General features: G+C 42.8%; 1 protein-coding gene across 2 annotated transcripts in view; it reads left to right on the top strand.

The window, feature by feature from the left end:
• The window catches only part of LOC144682476 (interleukin-1 receptor type 1-like), a 79,013-nt gene that overhangs the window by 25,730 nt on the left and 36,037 nt on the right, over positions 1-17,246 (top strand). For both annotated transcript variants that reach the window (XM_078544874.1, XM_078544873.1), the window contains exons 4-6: positions 4,365-4,545; positions 10,373-10,541; positions 13,270-13,338. In XM_078544874.1, coding sequence (XP_078401000.1) covers positions 4,365-4,545; positions 10,373-10,541; positions 13,270-13,338 — 419 coding nt within the window. The remainder of the gene's footprint in view (positions 1-4,364; positions 4,546-10,372; positions 10,542-13,269; positions 13,339-17,246) is intronic.

Below are 17,246 nucleotides of genomic sequence, written 5' to 3'. Positions count from 1 at the left end.
ACAAACATTCACTCCCTCCACCACCGACGCACAGTAGCAGCAGTGTGTCCCATCTACAAGATGCACTGCAGGAATTCACCAAGGCTCCTTAGACAGCACCTTCCAAACCCATGACCACTACCACCTGGAAGAACAAGGGTAGCAGATAGATGGGAACACCACCTGGAAGTTCCCCTCCAAGTCACTCACCATTTTGACTTTGAAATATTATTGCAGTTCCTTCACTGTCGCTGGGTCAAAATCCTGGAACTCCCTTCCTAACAGCACTGTGGGTGTACCTACACCACGTGGACTGCAGCGGCTCAAGAACACAGCTCACCACCACCTTCTCGAGGGCAACTAGGGATGGACAATAAATGTTGTACCAGCCAGAGAAACCCACATCCCATGAATGAATATAAAAAACAGGTCTTCATATAGCCTCTGAGAATGTCTGACTCCTGTCTGGCCAGAGACAGCTCATTTGCGCTCTGTGATCAGGGTCATATCATAGAGACGCAGACATGAAACATTAAAAGCATCTGATCCTTTGTCCGCCTTCAGCATCTGACCCCTTCAGGAGCACAGAGTCACTGGTCACAGATGCTGAAGAGATGGGAGCCAGCCCCACCTTAAAGGTGCTGGGAGCACACACACACAATGATTAAACTCCGTAAACTACATTCTGGCAGCAATGACCAGCACCGCCAAGGTGCAGGCATCAGTAATGTGCCCAGGGAGTGTGAGGCCGGACCATCACTTTGGTCTGAAGGCTGCACAGAGCACAGGGAAGAGCCCTGGATTGAGGCACCTCTCTTTATCTTGTGCAGAAAGGTTTCTCATCTAAGCGCCACGAACATTGCTCATCAGAACAAGGAGCCGCAGGCAGGGAGACATTCTTGAGAGTTTATTGACAATAGTGAGCAATGTGTACAAGCGATTAACACTCGTCCCCAGGCTGTGCAACTACACCACCTTAACTTTCCTAACCCTGCCGCTACGTCTCGGTGCTCCCCGGCCATCCAAGGCTGAGGTGGAGGCAGCCTGCTGACAGCTACACTCTGTCTGTGATCCCTTGGCGGGTGTCCTCTGGAGGGTGGAGACCTGGAGGGCCCTGGCCTGCTTTTGGGTTCCTGCTGTGTGGCAGTTGCACCCTCCTCGGCCTGTGAAGCTGGAGCTGCTGAGCTCACAGGAAGAGAGGATTTGGATGGGCCGGACACTCCAGAAGTAACCTGGATGGATGGCCCCAAGGGGTAGCCATGCCGATCCTCCCCCTTGTGGACGCCCGACAGCCCCTGGCTGACTCCTTGAGGAGCAGGGGGGTAGCTGGAGTGAGATCAAGCTGCCCCACACCCCTCTCGTGTACACACTGTTGGAGGCCAACTATGGTGTCAGCGATGGAGTTGAGCCCGTGCAGCAGTTCAGGAACGACACTCTGGACCAAGGTCTCCTTGGTGGCTGCCATCCCTCCAGTGTTGACCCAGTGTGCTGGCATGCCTTCGCTATCACTTCAGTCTAAAGGTGGATGGTCTCCCTTATCGTGCCTTGCAATCTGAGGAGTGCAGCGAACATCCCTTCCTGATGTTCCCGAGCTTGCCTTTGCAGCTCCAGCAACTGTGACATGACTGAGTCCAGAGATTCGTCATCTGACTCGGACTCAGCAAATTTCTGGCCTCCAGCAGTCCTCCGAGTGCCAGACACCTGGGAAGTCCCTGCCGCTGCTTGCTGTTGATCAGAAAGTACGATGTGCTCACCAGATTGTGACCCCGAGGCTACTCTAATGCTAGATTCCACTGAGGTGTGTGTCTCTGCACTGGTGGAGGGTGTGGGTGAGCGCTGTGATGGGACTTCAAGGAGGCTGCCTTCAGATTCCTCTTCAGAGGTTTCTTTGGGACTTGATTGGAGGCACTGGGTTGTGGACTCTGTCGGCTGTTTCCCAGATGTGCCTGTGGAAACAAGGGGTGATAATTAGTGCTTGGCAGTGGCCTGTGAAATAGGACACATCACTTACAGCATGGTTGTCTAATGGATGTTGCACTTCCGGGTTCTCACTTGGTAGAGCAGCGCCGACCTCACCGTCAGCACAGGAACGGTCCAGATCGTCGCTGACCAGCTGGATGGCTCTGTTTTCAAAGTCCATGAGGACCTTGATTTCAGGCATTCCTCCACTGGTCTGCAACCTCTCCCTGTTGTTGTGTGCCAGCTTGTCCTGCATGAATAGAGATGGAGAGAGTGTAAGCGGGATGCCTGCCAGACCAGATGATAAGTATGTCTGGCATGTCTGGGCAGTAAGTGGCCCCATGGACGGGATGAGGTCAATGAGAGTGAATTGTGTTGACCCTTGAACTGACAGTGAGTGAAGGCCCTGTGGGTGTGTAATAGGTTTGTGAGTGTGAGAGTTGAGAGTGATGAGAAGAGTGACTTACCCTGGCAGAACGGAGGAGATCATTCATCCTCTTGCAGCAATAGGTGACTGTTCTCCTTTGCAGGGCATTGGAACTGACCACCGCTGCCACTGCTTCCGAAGCCGGATTAGTGAGGTTGCTGCCCACCCTGCAGTCTGAGCAGGGTAGAGGACTTCACAGCGAGCCTCCACTGTGTCCAAAAGGCGCTGGAGGGATGCATCATTGAACCTGGGGGCTGCAGTCTTTTTGCCTATCGGGGCCATGTCTTCTTTGCAGCAGTCGTGGGCTGGGAGCACAGAGAGGAGTGCGCGCGGCTGCACTTTAAATACAGCGTCTGGCGTGCTGAAGATGTGATGGTGTGGCGAGTGAATGAGAGCTTGCTGCCATGGAAACAGTGTGTTTCCTGGGAATGCATAATTAATGTGGCAGGTTTGAGACAATATGGCGTGAGAAGCTGCCATTGCGACGTTTTACCCAGCCGCTACCTCACTTAGACAGGACGATTCCTCCCAATATCTTTTTATATTTTGTTACTGTTTTTTTTCACAGGTATACAAATTAAAATGTCTGCACACTCTGCAACTCTAATGCCAGCATTTTTCATGTATTGAATTATCTTTATGCTATTGCCTCACTTCGTAACGGTCTGAATGTGCTGTGATGCTGTGCCTCACCTTCTCAGTGCAACCTAGCGATCGTACCAATGTGAGGTGCCTGGGTGCTATGTGCCTCTGAAAGGCAGCTGGGATTGAATTTGCTTTTGACGATAGCACAGCCTTGCGATAGTCCTGTTGTCAGCTGAGGAGCAACTTAGCTTTGCCCTTTCTCTGGATGCATGTGAAGTCCTCAGCAATTGCAGAATGGAGAGGATGTGTTCCCATTATGGAGAGACTCCAACAGCAATCATGCTCTGCCAATTCTGGCTTGCTAAAGGCCTCTATTCTGTGTCAATGTGCGCTTTAATCATTCCTAGAGCAGGCTCCATTGATCCAACGACATTGCTGCATCTCCGACCAGTGGCCCTCTCCATTCTGCTAATCCACTTAATTATTCCTAGTGAGATTGAAAGTGACATTGCGTGTCTATGCCAGTGGGCTGCAATGAGTAATGGAGACGTAAAGACTGATGTCACCTGCACCTGACAGACTGGGCATAGAAACAGAACACATGCAGAAAGTGAAATCCTCCACAGTAACTGCCGTGGACTGAAAGCTTGCAATTAAGTCCCAAAATTACTTCAACAATCTATCATACTCCAAAAGTATCCATTTTTAAAAGCTAGGGCTTCAGCAGAAGTGGCTGAATTTGAAATGACGCTCTGTTCCGGTGGTGCACGATCCTCTATGCCACCTCCAGTTGCTCCTGTTCAATTTTCTCTGTAATTGCCCCCAGGGTGCTGCCTTCAAATTCACTAACTAAATTCCACTAGTTAAAGGCTTGTCTCTTTGAATAGAATTTCCTGTTAAAAAGCAAATTTTATAATGCAAGGAAGTTGTTCTCTTTATCTATTCCTGGCTTTATTTTTCATGAAACCATACCTTCCATTTAGAGCTAAGCTGCTTCAGCTCTTTTATGTGCCTTTAATTCTAATGAAATTTGCAATGATCCATTTGTATTAAATAATTAAGTGTAAATAATTTGTATTATTTATTCATGCACATACATTTCAGTATTTCCACTGACAGCTTTTCAGGATTGTTTTCCATCAAAGCTACCCAGTCTAAACTACAGTTAAACTAATAGGATTGAGTACGCATCATATAGCTGAAATTTATAACCTATACTAAGTGTAGATGCTCTGAGGGAGGAGGCTCATGAGAATTAATAACAGGCATGTTTTGAGGCAAATAAACAGTTTAATTGAATAAAACACTGATCTATTTAAATTTATAGGGTTACTGTGTTGATTTGTCTTATAACTGTGATCAAGATTTTATGAGTTTGCTTAATGTATAATGGTGATCAATATTTTCATTTCAGGAATACATCTTACTGTGTGATGGAAGTTTTTCATATACAAGTACTTCGACTATCCCATGGCCAGTGTTATCATGAGAATTTACTTGAGCTGCCTCAGAAAGAATCCCCCAGTTCTATACATATTTATTGCCCTGAATTAGAAGGCTATTTTCAAAGTTTTTCAGTTCTTCAATGGTTCAAGGTATGTTTATCAGGCAATGTATTTATGAAAATTAAACAAAAAATGTAGTGTGGGCAATTTTCCCTGGATACTTAAGTATTAAGGAGATGGTCTAGATTGGATCTTAAGCCAAAATGCCAGTTTATCCCACATTTAGTGCAAGGAACCATCTTGGTAAAGGTTTTGGAGCATATGTTTGGAATAGCCACCCAGAGGATTAATAAGGGGATAATTGCCACTTAAATTTCCTGCTTGCACTCATTACCAAGGCTGCACAACATTTTGGCGAATAGACTTTAATCTAACACCCTATCCTGACATTGACCAGGTGACTGGGAGTAAACAAGTCATTGTTGAGGATTTTGGCAAATTACCTTTTAATGTTCACTTGCTGCTAGTGATTTGAATAATTATTGAAACACATCAGCAAAAGATGGCACATCTTAGTATCTGCCTCTCTGCTGATCTAAAACCTGAGAAGAGTGGCTTCTATGTTCACTGCCAGTTAAGTTTGTTAAGGTTGCCAGTAGCCTGCATCTTGCTGGCTGCAATCAAACAGAAGAACATAAAAAATAGGAGCAGGTGTAGGCCATTCCTGCTTCTTAAGCTTATTCCATCATTTAATAAGAACACCAATATCAATTCCACATCCCTTGATTTCATTAATATCCAAAAATCTATTGATCACTAACTTGCACATGCTCAATAACTGAGCATCCACAGCTCTCTGGGATAAGGAATTCAGGGGGTGGGTTGGGGGAGTCCTTCATGGGGGTGTGGAGGGAATCCCGTGGAGCGGGGAGTTCCCATGGTGGGAGGGGAAACATTCCATGGGGAGAGAGAATGAGTCCCATTCGGGTGGGGACGGGGGGAGTCCTGTGGGGGTGGGGAGTTCCATGGGGGCTGTAGTCGGAGAGAGGGGGTCCTGTAGAGGGGTGCGGGGTGGACTAAGTCCTGTGGGGGTGGGGGAGTCCCATGGCGGGGGGTCGGTGTGGATCTACAATAATTGCCTAGAAGCTAGAAGTGGCTTTAATTCCTCTAACTTTTTCTGGGTAACTATTGATGGTTCATAGTGCAGCGTAATTGCAATGGGAAGTTTGCAGTTGGAAGTTATGGCTATATCAATCTGGTGAACCTTTGTTGCACACTCTCTGGGGAAAAATATTTTCTTCCTTACGTAGCGAGACCAAAACCTCTCATAGTACTCCAGATGAGGTCCCTCCAAGGACCGATACAATTCTAGTAAAACTTCTTTACTCATATACTCCAATCCCTTTGTAATAAAGGTTAACATAACCATTTGCTTTCCTAATAGCAGGCTGAACCTGCATCACTTTCTGTGATTTGTATGCAAGGACACCAGATCCCTTGATGTACCATCATTTTGCAGCCTCTCATCATTTAAAAAATATTATTTTTTAAAGTTTTTCCTACTAAAGTGGCAAACTTCACATTTCTTCACTTTATATTTCATCTGCCATGTTCCTGCCCACTCACCCAACCTGGCTTCGTTTAACTAATTCTTCAGCACTTACATCTTTTTTTTGTATTTGTTTGCTGCCTCCTGGAAAATTGAACATTGTTGTGTCTTCTCATCCTTCTGTTTGTTCAGAGAAGTGCTGAATTCTCTCTGGTTCTCTTCATACTTTTCCAGAGGTACAAACTTTGACTCAAGGGAATCTTGTAGTGTGTGAAGGTCTTTCAACAGGTTTTCTTTTTCCCTGCCATGGTTGCTCACCTTGTCTCAAACTCTGTCATCAAGCAAGGTCCCTTCAAGTTTCTGCTGCCGTTCTTCCGGGTTTTGGCTTAAGACATCCTACATTTCTTCAGGTTGTTGAATCCTTACACACTCCTTTTCCAAAACAGGAGCACTTCCAGCTTCCTTTTGGAATCTCAGTGGCCAATCAAGGTTGATTTCCCTTAGCCATTTTTGCCTTAGAAGGCTTGGTCCTCTGCCTCTCAATACCAATACTGGTAGCTTTGCCGATTGGCTCCATAATGGACAGTTACTCTGCTTATGAATTTTACTTGACTGTCTTCACCCATATGTGTTTTTAGCTTTGCAGCTGTTTGTTCTAAGCTTAATTGATGTTCACCATTATTTCATAGCACCCTCGCCTTTGAATCAGAGGGTTGTGGGTTCGTGTCCCACTCCCGGAAACCAAGAACTGTGATTGTACTCAAAAGAGTTGCAATCTGTGACTGTTGATAACTCGAAAGAATTATTCAAATATTGGAAAGTCTGTTCCGCAGTTACAGTAATGGAAGCTCCTGTGTTCACTTCCATTTTAACAGGTTTGCCATTTACTTTCACTGATAAATATGGTTCTGTCATTCCAACTTTCAAATTAAACAACAAGCAAATGTCAGCATTGCTTTTCCAGGCTCTTCTACATTGTAAATCTCATTGGTCTTTTATTTGCAAGCCTGCTTGAATCTTTCCTTGCACTGCCTCATTAAATGTCCATTTCTGTGATAATAGTAGCATTCAATTTTTTTAAACTGTCAATTGCTTTTCCCCCGTAATCTCGCTCACTTGAAAAAAGAACATGAGGGGTTTTATTGATTGAGACCAATCTGTGACTGGTTCAAAAGGATCACTTCTCCCGAATTGTGGCATTTTGAGAGAGGATAACTTCTTCAATTCTAACGGAGCTTGTTACCTACAATCACTGGGTGATATATGGTGCCGATTTCTTTCTAACTTAATTTCTTCTGTTCAATCCTGTTTTATCCTCGCTGCCAGTTTGTTGTAAGGATGGCTGAGTTGTACTGTTAGCAATAGAGTTGATCTGCAGACATTTCTTGGTTGGAAACATTAAATTTATTTACGATATACTCAGCAGCAACTACACGTGTGCTTTCAACTCCAGCTCCATCGCTACACTGCCTGCTGAGGTAGCCTGTGCTACTCTCCTAATGGTTGCTACAGATCATATGATCTTTCCTAACCAGCGTTACTCTTAAAGGTATACTACACACTAAACAAAACCATAATTACTTCAGTTATCTCCTCAAAAAACTCCAAGTTAGTTAAACACAATTTCCCCTTTAGAAATTCATGCTGCCTCTTCCTCATCAACCCACATTTTTCCATGTGACTATTAATTCTATCCACAATAATTATTTCTAGAAGCTTTCCCATTTTTGAAGTTAAACTGACTGGATTGTAATTATTGGGCTTATCCTTACAACTTTTTTTGAACAAGGGCGTAATGTTTGCAATTCACCAGTCCTCTGGCACCTCCCTTGAGTCACTGAAAGATTATAGGGAGTGCCTCTGCAATTTCCACTGTTACTTTCTTCAATATCGTTGGATGCATCTCATCCGGTCCCGGTGCCTTACCCAGATGGAAAAAACGGTTTGGACCAGTATTCTTATTTCCCTGTTTTTACTATTTGTTTCATTCTGGGTTGTCAACTTTAAGAACCAACAACTTCTTCCTTATCAATTTTGAGCACTTCTAGTGACAGAGTTTCCTCCTCTGTCACTGGGGCCTGTGTAGTATCTGCTGCCTTGGTAAAGACAGATGCAAAAAATCCATTTAATATTTCAGCCATGCCCCCTGCCTCCATGTGTAAATCTCCTTTTTGGTCCCTAGTTGGCCCGACTCCTTTTACCACCTTCTTACTATTTATGTACCTGTAGAAGACTTTGGGATTCCCCTTTATGATGTCTGCCTGTCTTTTCTCATAATCCGTCATTGCTTCTCTTATTTGGTTTTTCATCTCCCCTTTGAACCTTCTGTGTTCCGCTTGATTCTCAACTGTATTTTCTATTTTGACCATGGAATAAAATTAGTAAACAAAATAAAATTAAAATAAATAAATAAAAATGATACTGAGATTTAAAGTATTAGCCCGGATCATTTCAAGGATCTTGCATTACAATGTAAGCACTATTCCTGCCTTTCCTATATCTCAGCACTTACCATTAAAAACATATTTCAGTTAAAAATGCCATTTAATTAGCATAGGGAAAGTAGCACGCAGGAAGGGGCAATTTCAATTAAAACACATCGTGTTTTGTGGACATACTGCTATTTAAATGTTGCACTTTACCAAAGCTCTGATTGTCACAGAGCTGCTGACGTGATGGAGCCTGTAATGTGAAATCCTCCAACCCCTGCCTTTGTGAGATTGACTATAGCACGGTAATAAACCAGCGTGTCACATTCAACTTGGGATTGTGGTTTGGTGCCATAAATATCAGTTTTTTTTTACATTGAAACTTTGTGAGAAAAGCAACAGCAACCTGTGAAACATGGTCCACATTTATATTGGGTGGTGGTAATATATTTGTAAGTCACAAAGCTTTCAGTGCTGTTCTGATACTGTACTACCAATTTGTTAGAAGCACCTGGTTTCCATTTGACAGATGATCCATATTTGTTTTGGCTTGAAGCACACCATTCGTGTATGTTGATTGTTTTGCTGCCTTAATGGTGATCCTTTTGTTGTTTCTGTGCTTACAGTGTTTTAGAGCAATTCACTATGATCTACACATCAAATTAATGCAGGGAGTCTGTCATAAAGTAGTATTATATTGCACACAAGATGGGGGCCCCTACCAAAGCCTATCAGATAACTAACATAGGCACAAGCTCATTCCTTAATTAAAATAGCCACAATGCAGGTAATTTCACAAAATGATCCCTTTAATGTGCAACTGCACAATACTTTTATACACCATGCAAAAATGCTGCTTTAACATAGCCAGTTCGGTGGGGGACAGGGTAGTCAGGCCTGGTCAGTGGGTAGTTGGGTTGTTTGGAGTGTAGTTGGGTCGAGGATGCTCAGGTCAGGTAATGGGGGGTGGGGGCGGTAGTTGGGTGGTGGGAGTGGTTTGGTTGGGGAGTAGTCGGGTGGCCGGGAGGGATAGTCATGTTTGGAGGGGGTAACCAGGTCAGGTTGGGAGGGTAGTCAGGTCAGATCACAGGTGTGGCCCGGAGGGTAGTTGAGTTGGGTCGGGGGTAGTTGGGGGTCAAGGGGTTAGCTGGGCAGTCAGTGGGTGGTAGTCATGGAGTTGGGGGAGCGTGATTGGTGGGTCAGTTGTGTAGTTACCCAGGTGTTAGGCTAGATTTTATCTGTGTAACATTTCCGGTTTCCTGCGTAACTATAAAGGAATTTCCCACTAAACTGTCTGAAGTTTCTGACTAACTTAGTTGAAACTTTCCTGGTAGCTTCACGCATCAAGACTTCCATAGCATCCCAACATGCATCTTTGGTCATATGTCTGGTCTTGGCCAACCTGGAGGCTGGAAGATTTATATAAACTCCAAAAAGACAATGGAACAAAAAATACCTTCAAATTGACTTTTATTGTTTATTGCTACATTTTTATGTGATTGGGAGTCCTCCTCCAGCTGACTTTCTTGCATGGTGGGTGTGTGTAATCTCTTTAATAGTTTTCTTGATTAAAACATTTCCTGACATCATACTAATTTGTCTTGGTGAGAGACATTACATTTATTGTTTCAGTAACCTCATTCCAGAACACACTACATAAACATGAATTGGGAAGAAATGGTAATGTATTCATGAAGATCCATGAACATTTCCCCCTCGACCATATGGTGCTCTCCTGATTCCATAAACATGAATTTGCTGCTAAAGGCACCATTTGGCCTACCAGCATTGTGACAAGGCAATAGACTATAATAGTTAACAGCCTTATTACTTATCATTGATTACTGCCAACATTCAATGGTTGGATGGTTTAACTCCCCACTGCCAGGAAATTATGTATGAATTGGAAAATTACATTCTACTATCAGGTCAAAATGTCTTTATGACTAATAGTTAAAGATAGGACAATATACACTTACACCATTGTTTTCCTTTTCAGGACTGTAACCCTATTACAATTGACAATAAAAAATATTTTAATAATGGTGCAAAGCTCTTAATTAATGATGCAAACTCTGAAGATAATGGAATGTACACCTGTAAACTCGAATATGAGCATCTTGGGAAGAAGTATAATGTAACAAGGACAACAGAATTAAAAATGAAAAGTAAGTCAATTGGTAAACATACCAGTCTTCATCACCAAAGTTAAGAATGCAGATTTTTGAATGGTATAATTTGTTTTACCGAGCCATACATCTAAATATTTAGGACAGGTTTATACTTTTATACAATTTTATACAATCGGTAGAAGAGCAGCACTTATAGATACCTGGGTAAAGGATGTCGGTTACTTCAGCTGTAGAATGGATTGGAAAAAGATAACATAAGGGGAATGCAGAAAAATGTGGCATATGAGATGAATTGTTATCTTATGTGCATGGAATCACTTCATTCACTGTTATGGCCTGAGATAACTGGAAGTATAAAACAAAATTAGTTTTGAACCAGAATTTCTGTTTCTCGTGTATATTTGATATCTGGATGAGTTGTCTAAAATGCATTACCACACAACTTTATAAATATGATGTTTTGTTAAGTAATGTAATCATGCAACTGGTCAACAACCCTAACATCTACTCGGTACACACAAAGTAATGTAACCTTTAGGAGACAGGTACTTGAACTTGTACGGACTTGGCAAATCATCCAAACTGCAGTGGCTGATGGAAAGAGAGATAAGCTTTTGAGTTGGACAACAGAGGAGCTACCTTCAAAGCAGCAAGAGAGAAGAAGAGACTCTGTTCAGGGATAGGCTGGAGGAAGGCTAGAGGGAGAGAGTTCCTTTCACAGCTTTTCATAAAAAGAGAAGGGAAGTTGGGAGAATATGACACACGCATACATCCACTGATCCTGTTTGGGTGGGGAAGGGGAGCAACAGAAATCAGCCCTACTGAGGATCTTAATGCTAGTTACGCCATTGGAGCATGTGTGAAAAAGCCTGCTAAAGAGTAAAGATGTTGTCATCAGTCCCTTGGAACAAGATTGACACCTGCCAAATTTCATGATTTGTGTGGCCTCAGGCCAATCCTGGAGGCACAGGTCTTTGGGCAGGGAGGATAAGAGTTGCCCCGAGGAAGGGTAGTGGAGGGTGGGGGTGTTCTTGAACCAGGGTTTTGCTCTCAACTTTTCCTTTTGTTGCTTCTCCACAGCAGAGATTATGCAGTCAGTTTCCAACTTTGTTGTAGCATGTTGGATGAAGCACCACCATATGGCACAGTTTGTGGCAAGTTCCTCCTAGGCACCGATATCAATTTGTCCCCTGTTCAATGAGGCCTTCAGAGTGTCCATAAAACATTTTCTCTGTCCTCCCTGAGATCCGGTGCCATCCTTAAGTTAGGAAACGAGAGTCTGCTTCAAAGAAGTAGAATAGCCTGTTGGGGAGCAGGGAAAGGCTCTGTTGAAGTGAAGGAGATGAAGAGAACCTATTGAGAGCACAAGCTGCAGGAATCGGAAAGAAGAGAAAAGCTATACTTTCACTATAAACAAACAGCTATTACATTTCGTCATTGGAAATATTTAGCACAGTGGTGTCTATAGAAGTAGCAGGTACAGCAGGCACTTAGAATGGGATAGGCACGTCGGATGTGAGGGAAGAGGTGTGGTGGATTGGATACTGCTATTCTCCAATCTGATTCCATTAGGGTACTTTAATTGTTCCTGGCAGCTGGCTGCACCAATATTTAGCACCCACAGAAGGAAGGGGAGGGACAGAGCAGGGATTGCTTTGGGGGAGATCTGGGTGTCAATCTGAATATTAGCCTCTCCGCAGCAAACAGAAAAAGACCGATGAGGATCATTAGAAAGTGAAAGGAGTGGAATCCAACCTGATCCAATCCAGTGCATGTGCCTGTCACAAATTTTATGGTGGTGGATAGCAGGACACCATGGAGAGGCAGAATGCTTCTAAAGATTAGGCTCCTATAATGCACTTGGGAGCCCAATTTGAAGTTGAGTGCTCCCTCACCCCAGACTCGATCTCCAGCCATTCAGCTTGCCCCCAGACTTTCTGATTTCCTCCCTGCTCCCCATGATTGCTGACATTGCCACACCATACCCTCACCCAATTTCTAAACTCCACTCTCCCACCCTCCCCATCCCCATGACAATCCTTGGTTGTGGCTTCTCTGTTATTGTTGGGTTGTTGTGGAAGACATTGTGTGTCTTACTCTAGGAAGAGATCTGGCTGGCTGGCTGGAGGCAACGATCCTTCCTTAAAAGTACTTTGATTTATGTAACTAACTATATACAAGATTACAGAATATCAGGACAGAATTTCTGCTCCTCTCTTAGGTCCTTTTCACTCATCTCTCTGTGACTGACATAATTATGACATAGTTCTTTATGCACATGCTCAGTTGCTATTATTAGAGTAGCGTTAGAGTTAAGCCTTTACTCTACAGCTTCCCCCTGTTCACCAGCCAGGCTGTCCACTTGTCAGGGTGGTAGGCAGCAGTGCAATATGTTAATAATGTCCTACTGTTAAGATTGGAACAACCACCACGTGTCTAATCTTGCTGAGTTCTTGGACATTTTTGGCTTCACCCACACCCTCTCAACCCCAAGGTAAATATCAGGGACCTAACATTTCTATATCCTGTCTGATTTTCCTCCCTTTCCACCGCACTTTCACCTGATTTACACCAAGAGTGCATCACAGGCCCTAGAAAATTTTGGCTATGTAATCTCCAAACACAAGACAATAAATGTAGTCTATAATATTTCAACATTAATGTTATAGTTTACCTAAATCCAACAGCTTCTCTTCCTGTACATTTGTGGTGTGTATAGAATACATTAGACTGTGATTCTTACATTCAAAATTGATTGTTTCAGCAACAATAACCAAGACAATACAACCAGAGGTGAGAAATCCTAAAAATAATACAATTGAAGCAAGACTTGGTAAGTACAAAGAAATTGTCATATTCTATGGTATTATCATTCTATGTATATTTTCTTCATTCATTCATGGGATGTGAGTGTCACTGGCTAGGCCAGAATTTATTGCCCATCCCTAATTGTTCTTGTTCAGAGGGCATTTTAAGAATCAACCACATTGCTGTGGGAGTCACATGTAGGCCAGACCAGGTAAGGATGGCAGATTTCCTTCCTTAAAGGACATTAGGGAGCCAGGTGGTTTTATACAACAATGGTTTTCATGGTCATCAGTAGACTTTTAATTCAGATTTTTGTTATTGAATTCAAATTTTATCATGGTGGGATTTGAACCCAGGTCCCCAGAGCATTTCTCTGGATCTCTGGAATACCAGTCCAGCGACAATACCACTATGCCACCGCCTCCCCCAGAAGGGGGAAATATTCCTTGTGGCACCCCAACATTTATTGTAATACTGAAGTTAAAGGATTGATAATTTTTCACATTACTTTCACCCCATGAATACTGAAGCCGTGTTGATTGAAAGATAATTAATAATTTTCTAGTGAAATAATTTTTTCTTTGACCACAATCACCTAGCCACAAGACTCCCATAAGGAACACTATTCTAGTTCAACTGTGAAGGTTCATTCATTGCCAGGGACATTGTTTATGAAGGTATGATGGATCATGCAGGATAGATTAAAGCAACAATTGCTAATTGCACAAACAATAGCTTGTTGCATTGAGAAAATATTTGCACGTAAATAATTTTATGCACTGCCTCCTGTTTTTCTTCTTTCTTTACTTCTTTGATTTATATATTTCTTTTCAGAATGTCAGTGTTAGAATTTGTATGTTTGTGTACTTATTTTTCCTGAACTTTTTATCCATATTTTATTTTAAATTGCTCTTAAAGGAACTTGGAGTGGATATCATCCAGGTCATTAGTATGTTGCAAAGCATAGATTTGGTAGATTACAGCAGGTTATTTATTTTGACTTGTAAGCACATACGTAGGTGACACCTGGTGAAAAATTCAGAAGCCTTGAACAAAATGCTATACATGATACATGTATTTTGATATGTTTGGAGATTTAAATTCTCTTTCTCCAAATTAGTGGATATGTCATATATGTGGAACAGACCTGTGGTTAGAATGGTTAATACTATGCACATTAACAATTTAAAACAATATCTAGTTGACTTTCAAAATTATAATGGAATTAAAGACTTTCCTGGTGGCTCAGTTGCTGAATGATCGTATCGTTTGTTATGGAACAATTTGGATCTTCATGGGAGTGATTTTAAACATACACCCAAAATAGGTGTAAAATCAGGGAAACTTGAAGACTTCCACCTGGCTGAACTTGTTCTCACATCGAACAACTTTTCCTCCAAGTGCACTTTTTTTCCCCTCATTTCCCCCAAAATAAAAGGTGCCGCTATGGGTACCCACATGGGTCCTAGCTGTGCCTGTCTTTTTGTGGGATGAGTGGAACATTCTTTTTTCCTGTCCTACTTACCTCACCTCTTTTCCCAGTACATTGATGACTGTTTCGACACTGCTTCCTGTTCTCGCCCTGAACTGGAAAATTTTGTTGTCTTTGTTTCCAATTCCCACCCTTCTCTCACCTTCATCTGGTCCATCTCCGAACCTTCCCTTCCCTTCTGTGACTTCTTGGTCTCCATTTCTGCGGTTAGGTAGACTAATATTCACTGCAAGCACATCAGCTCCCACAGCTACCCTGACAATACTTTCTCACACTCCACTTCCTGTAAGAACTATTCCACTCTCCCAGTTTCTCTATCTCCATCACTTCTGTTCAGATGATGCAACCTTCCATAATAGCACTTCCATAACGTCTTCCTTTTTCCTCCACTGAATTCCGACCCATAGTGATTGACAGGGCCCTCAATCATGTTCAATCTATTTCACACACTTCTGCTCTTATCCCTTTGCCTCCCTCCTAGAACCAAAATAGGGCTTATCTTGTCCTCACCTTCCACCCCACCAGTCTCCATATTCAATATCCTCCGTCATTCCTGCCACTTCCAGCATGATTCTCCCACCATCACATCTTTCCCCACCCTCTCCTTTCAGCATTACAAAGGGACTGTTTCCTCTGGGACACGCTAGCTCACTCCTCAGTCACCCCCAACAACTCTTCCATTTCCTACGGCACCTTGTGCAACACCTGTCCTTTTGCCTCCAGCCTTCTCACCATTCAAGATCCCAAGCACTCTGTCCAAGTGAAACAGTGATTTGTTGTACTTTCAATTTAGAATACTGTACCACTGCTCATGATCTGATCTTCCCTACACTGGGTAGACCAAAAGCAGACTGGGTGACCACTTTGTGGAACACCTCCATTCAGTCGGCAAGCTTGGCCCTATGTTTCTTGTTGCCTGTCATTTAAATACTCTACCTTGCTTCCACTCTGACTTTCCTTTCTCTAGCCTGCTCCAGTGTTCCAATGAAGGTCAATGCAAGCTCGAGAAACAGTGACTCGTCTTTCGACTGGGCACTTTACAGCCTCTGGACTCAACATTGAGTTTAGATCATAACGTGTTCCACCATTTTTTTTGCTGGTTTTGTTTGTTCTCATTTCTTTCTTAATTCCTTACTTGGCTGTTGGGTCTTGTGGGTCCAAGCTGCATGCTTATTGTAAATGGTGGCCAAGTTGGTACTATAGACAGAGTTGATCAGCAGACACTTAGGTGAAACATTATGTTTATTTACAAAGGTACTCAGCAGCAACTACATGTGTGCTTTCACTTTAAGCTCTATCTCATACCACTGACTACTAACTACAGAGGTAGCCCATACTACTCTTCTATTGGTTACTCAAGATCATGTGATCTTTCTTTATAGCATTCTTCTTAAAGGTATATTACACATTAGATAAAACCATAATTACAACATCCCTCCCCCTTTACTCAGAAATATATTTCATATTTATAAATACAATTTTCTCAAGATAACAAATTATTTACACTGGTAAGTAATTTACAAATTCAATCTTTCTGGGGGTTTCCTTAGGCATGTAGAATGTCTCAGCTCTACAACTTCAGATGCTTCGTCAGGGACCTCCTTTTCTGGAGTTGTCTGAACATCAGGTGCTTTAGCAGGCACCTGCAGATCTGTATCCTCAACTCTTGCCGATACATCAGACATGTCTGTACTAGGCTGAGTTCTCTCAACAGGAAACGTTGACCCAGTCATGAACACTGGTGGAATCAATTCTTGGTGATTTGTTTCTCACTTCATTAGGTGATCCATATGACTCAGGCTTCCATCTTCATGTGGTAATATAGAGGCCCAGTCACTGCACTTATTTCACCTGGTAACCACTTCGGTCCTTCTCCAAAATTCTTCACGTATACTGTCTGTCCCACAGTAAATTTCCTCTCACAATTATGCCAGTCATGTATAGTTTTCTGACTTCCCTAACTTCTTTCCACCTTCCCCCCTAAATTCAGCATTATTAAGCCCAATCTCGTCTTGAGACGGCGTTTCATCAATAACTCTGCAGGTGTGACACCTGTTGTTGTGTGAGGGGTGGTCCTATAATGAAAAAGAAAGCGTGTTAGCTTGGTTGTTAAGGAATCTCCAGTTAACTTCTTCATGCTAGCCTTGAACGTTTGAACCACCCTTTTGGCCAGTCTATTTGAGGAAAGGTGGTACAGTGCAGTTTTTACAGGAGTGATACTATTGTGACTGATAAACCGTTGGAACTCAGCACTCATAAATGCCATGCCATTATCGGAAATGACTACTTCTGATAGTCTGTTAATGGCAAAACTTTGACGTAACTTCTCAATTGTAGCAGAAGATGTAGGTGACTTCACCTCATACATGTCCATCCATTTTGAGTGGGCATCAACAATGAGCAGAAACATTGATTCCATGAAAGGTGCCACATAGTCAATT

The sequence above is a fragment of the Cetorhinus maximus genome, chromosome 7, assembly GCF_964194155.1.
Source record: "Cetorhinus maximus chromosome 7, sCetMax3.hap1.1, whole genome shotgun sequence".
In the NCBI taxonomy this organism is placed as follows: domain Eukaryota; kingdom Metazoa; phylum Chordata; class Chondrichthyes; order Lamniformes; family Cetorhinidae; genus Cetorhinus; species Cetorhinus maximus.
The sequence above is the reverse complement of the archived record's forward strand: the minus strand, read 5'-3'. Positions and strand labels throughout refer to the sequence as shown.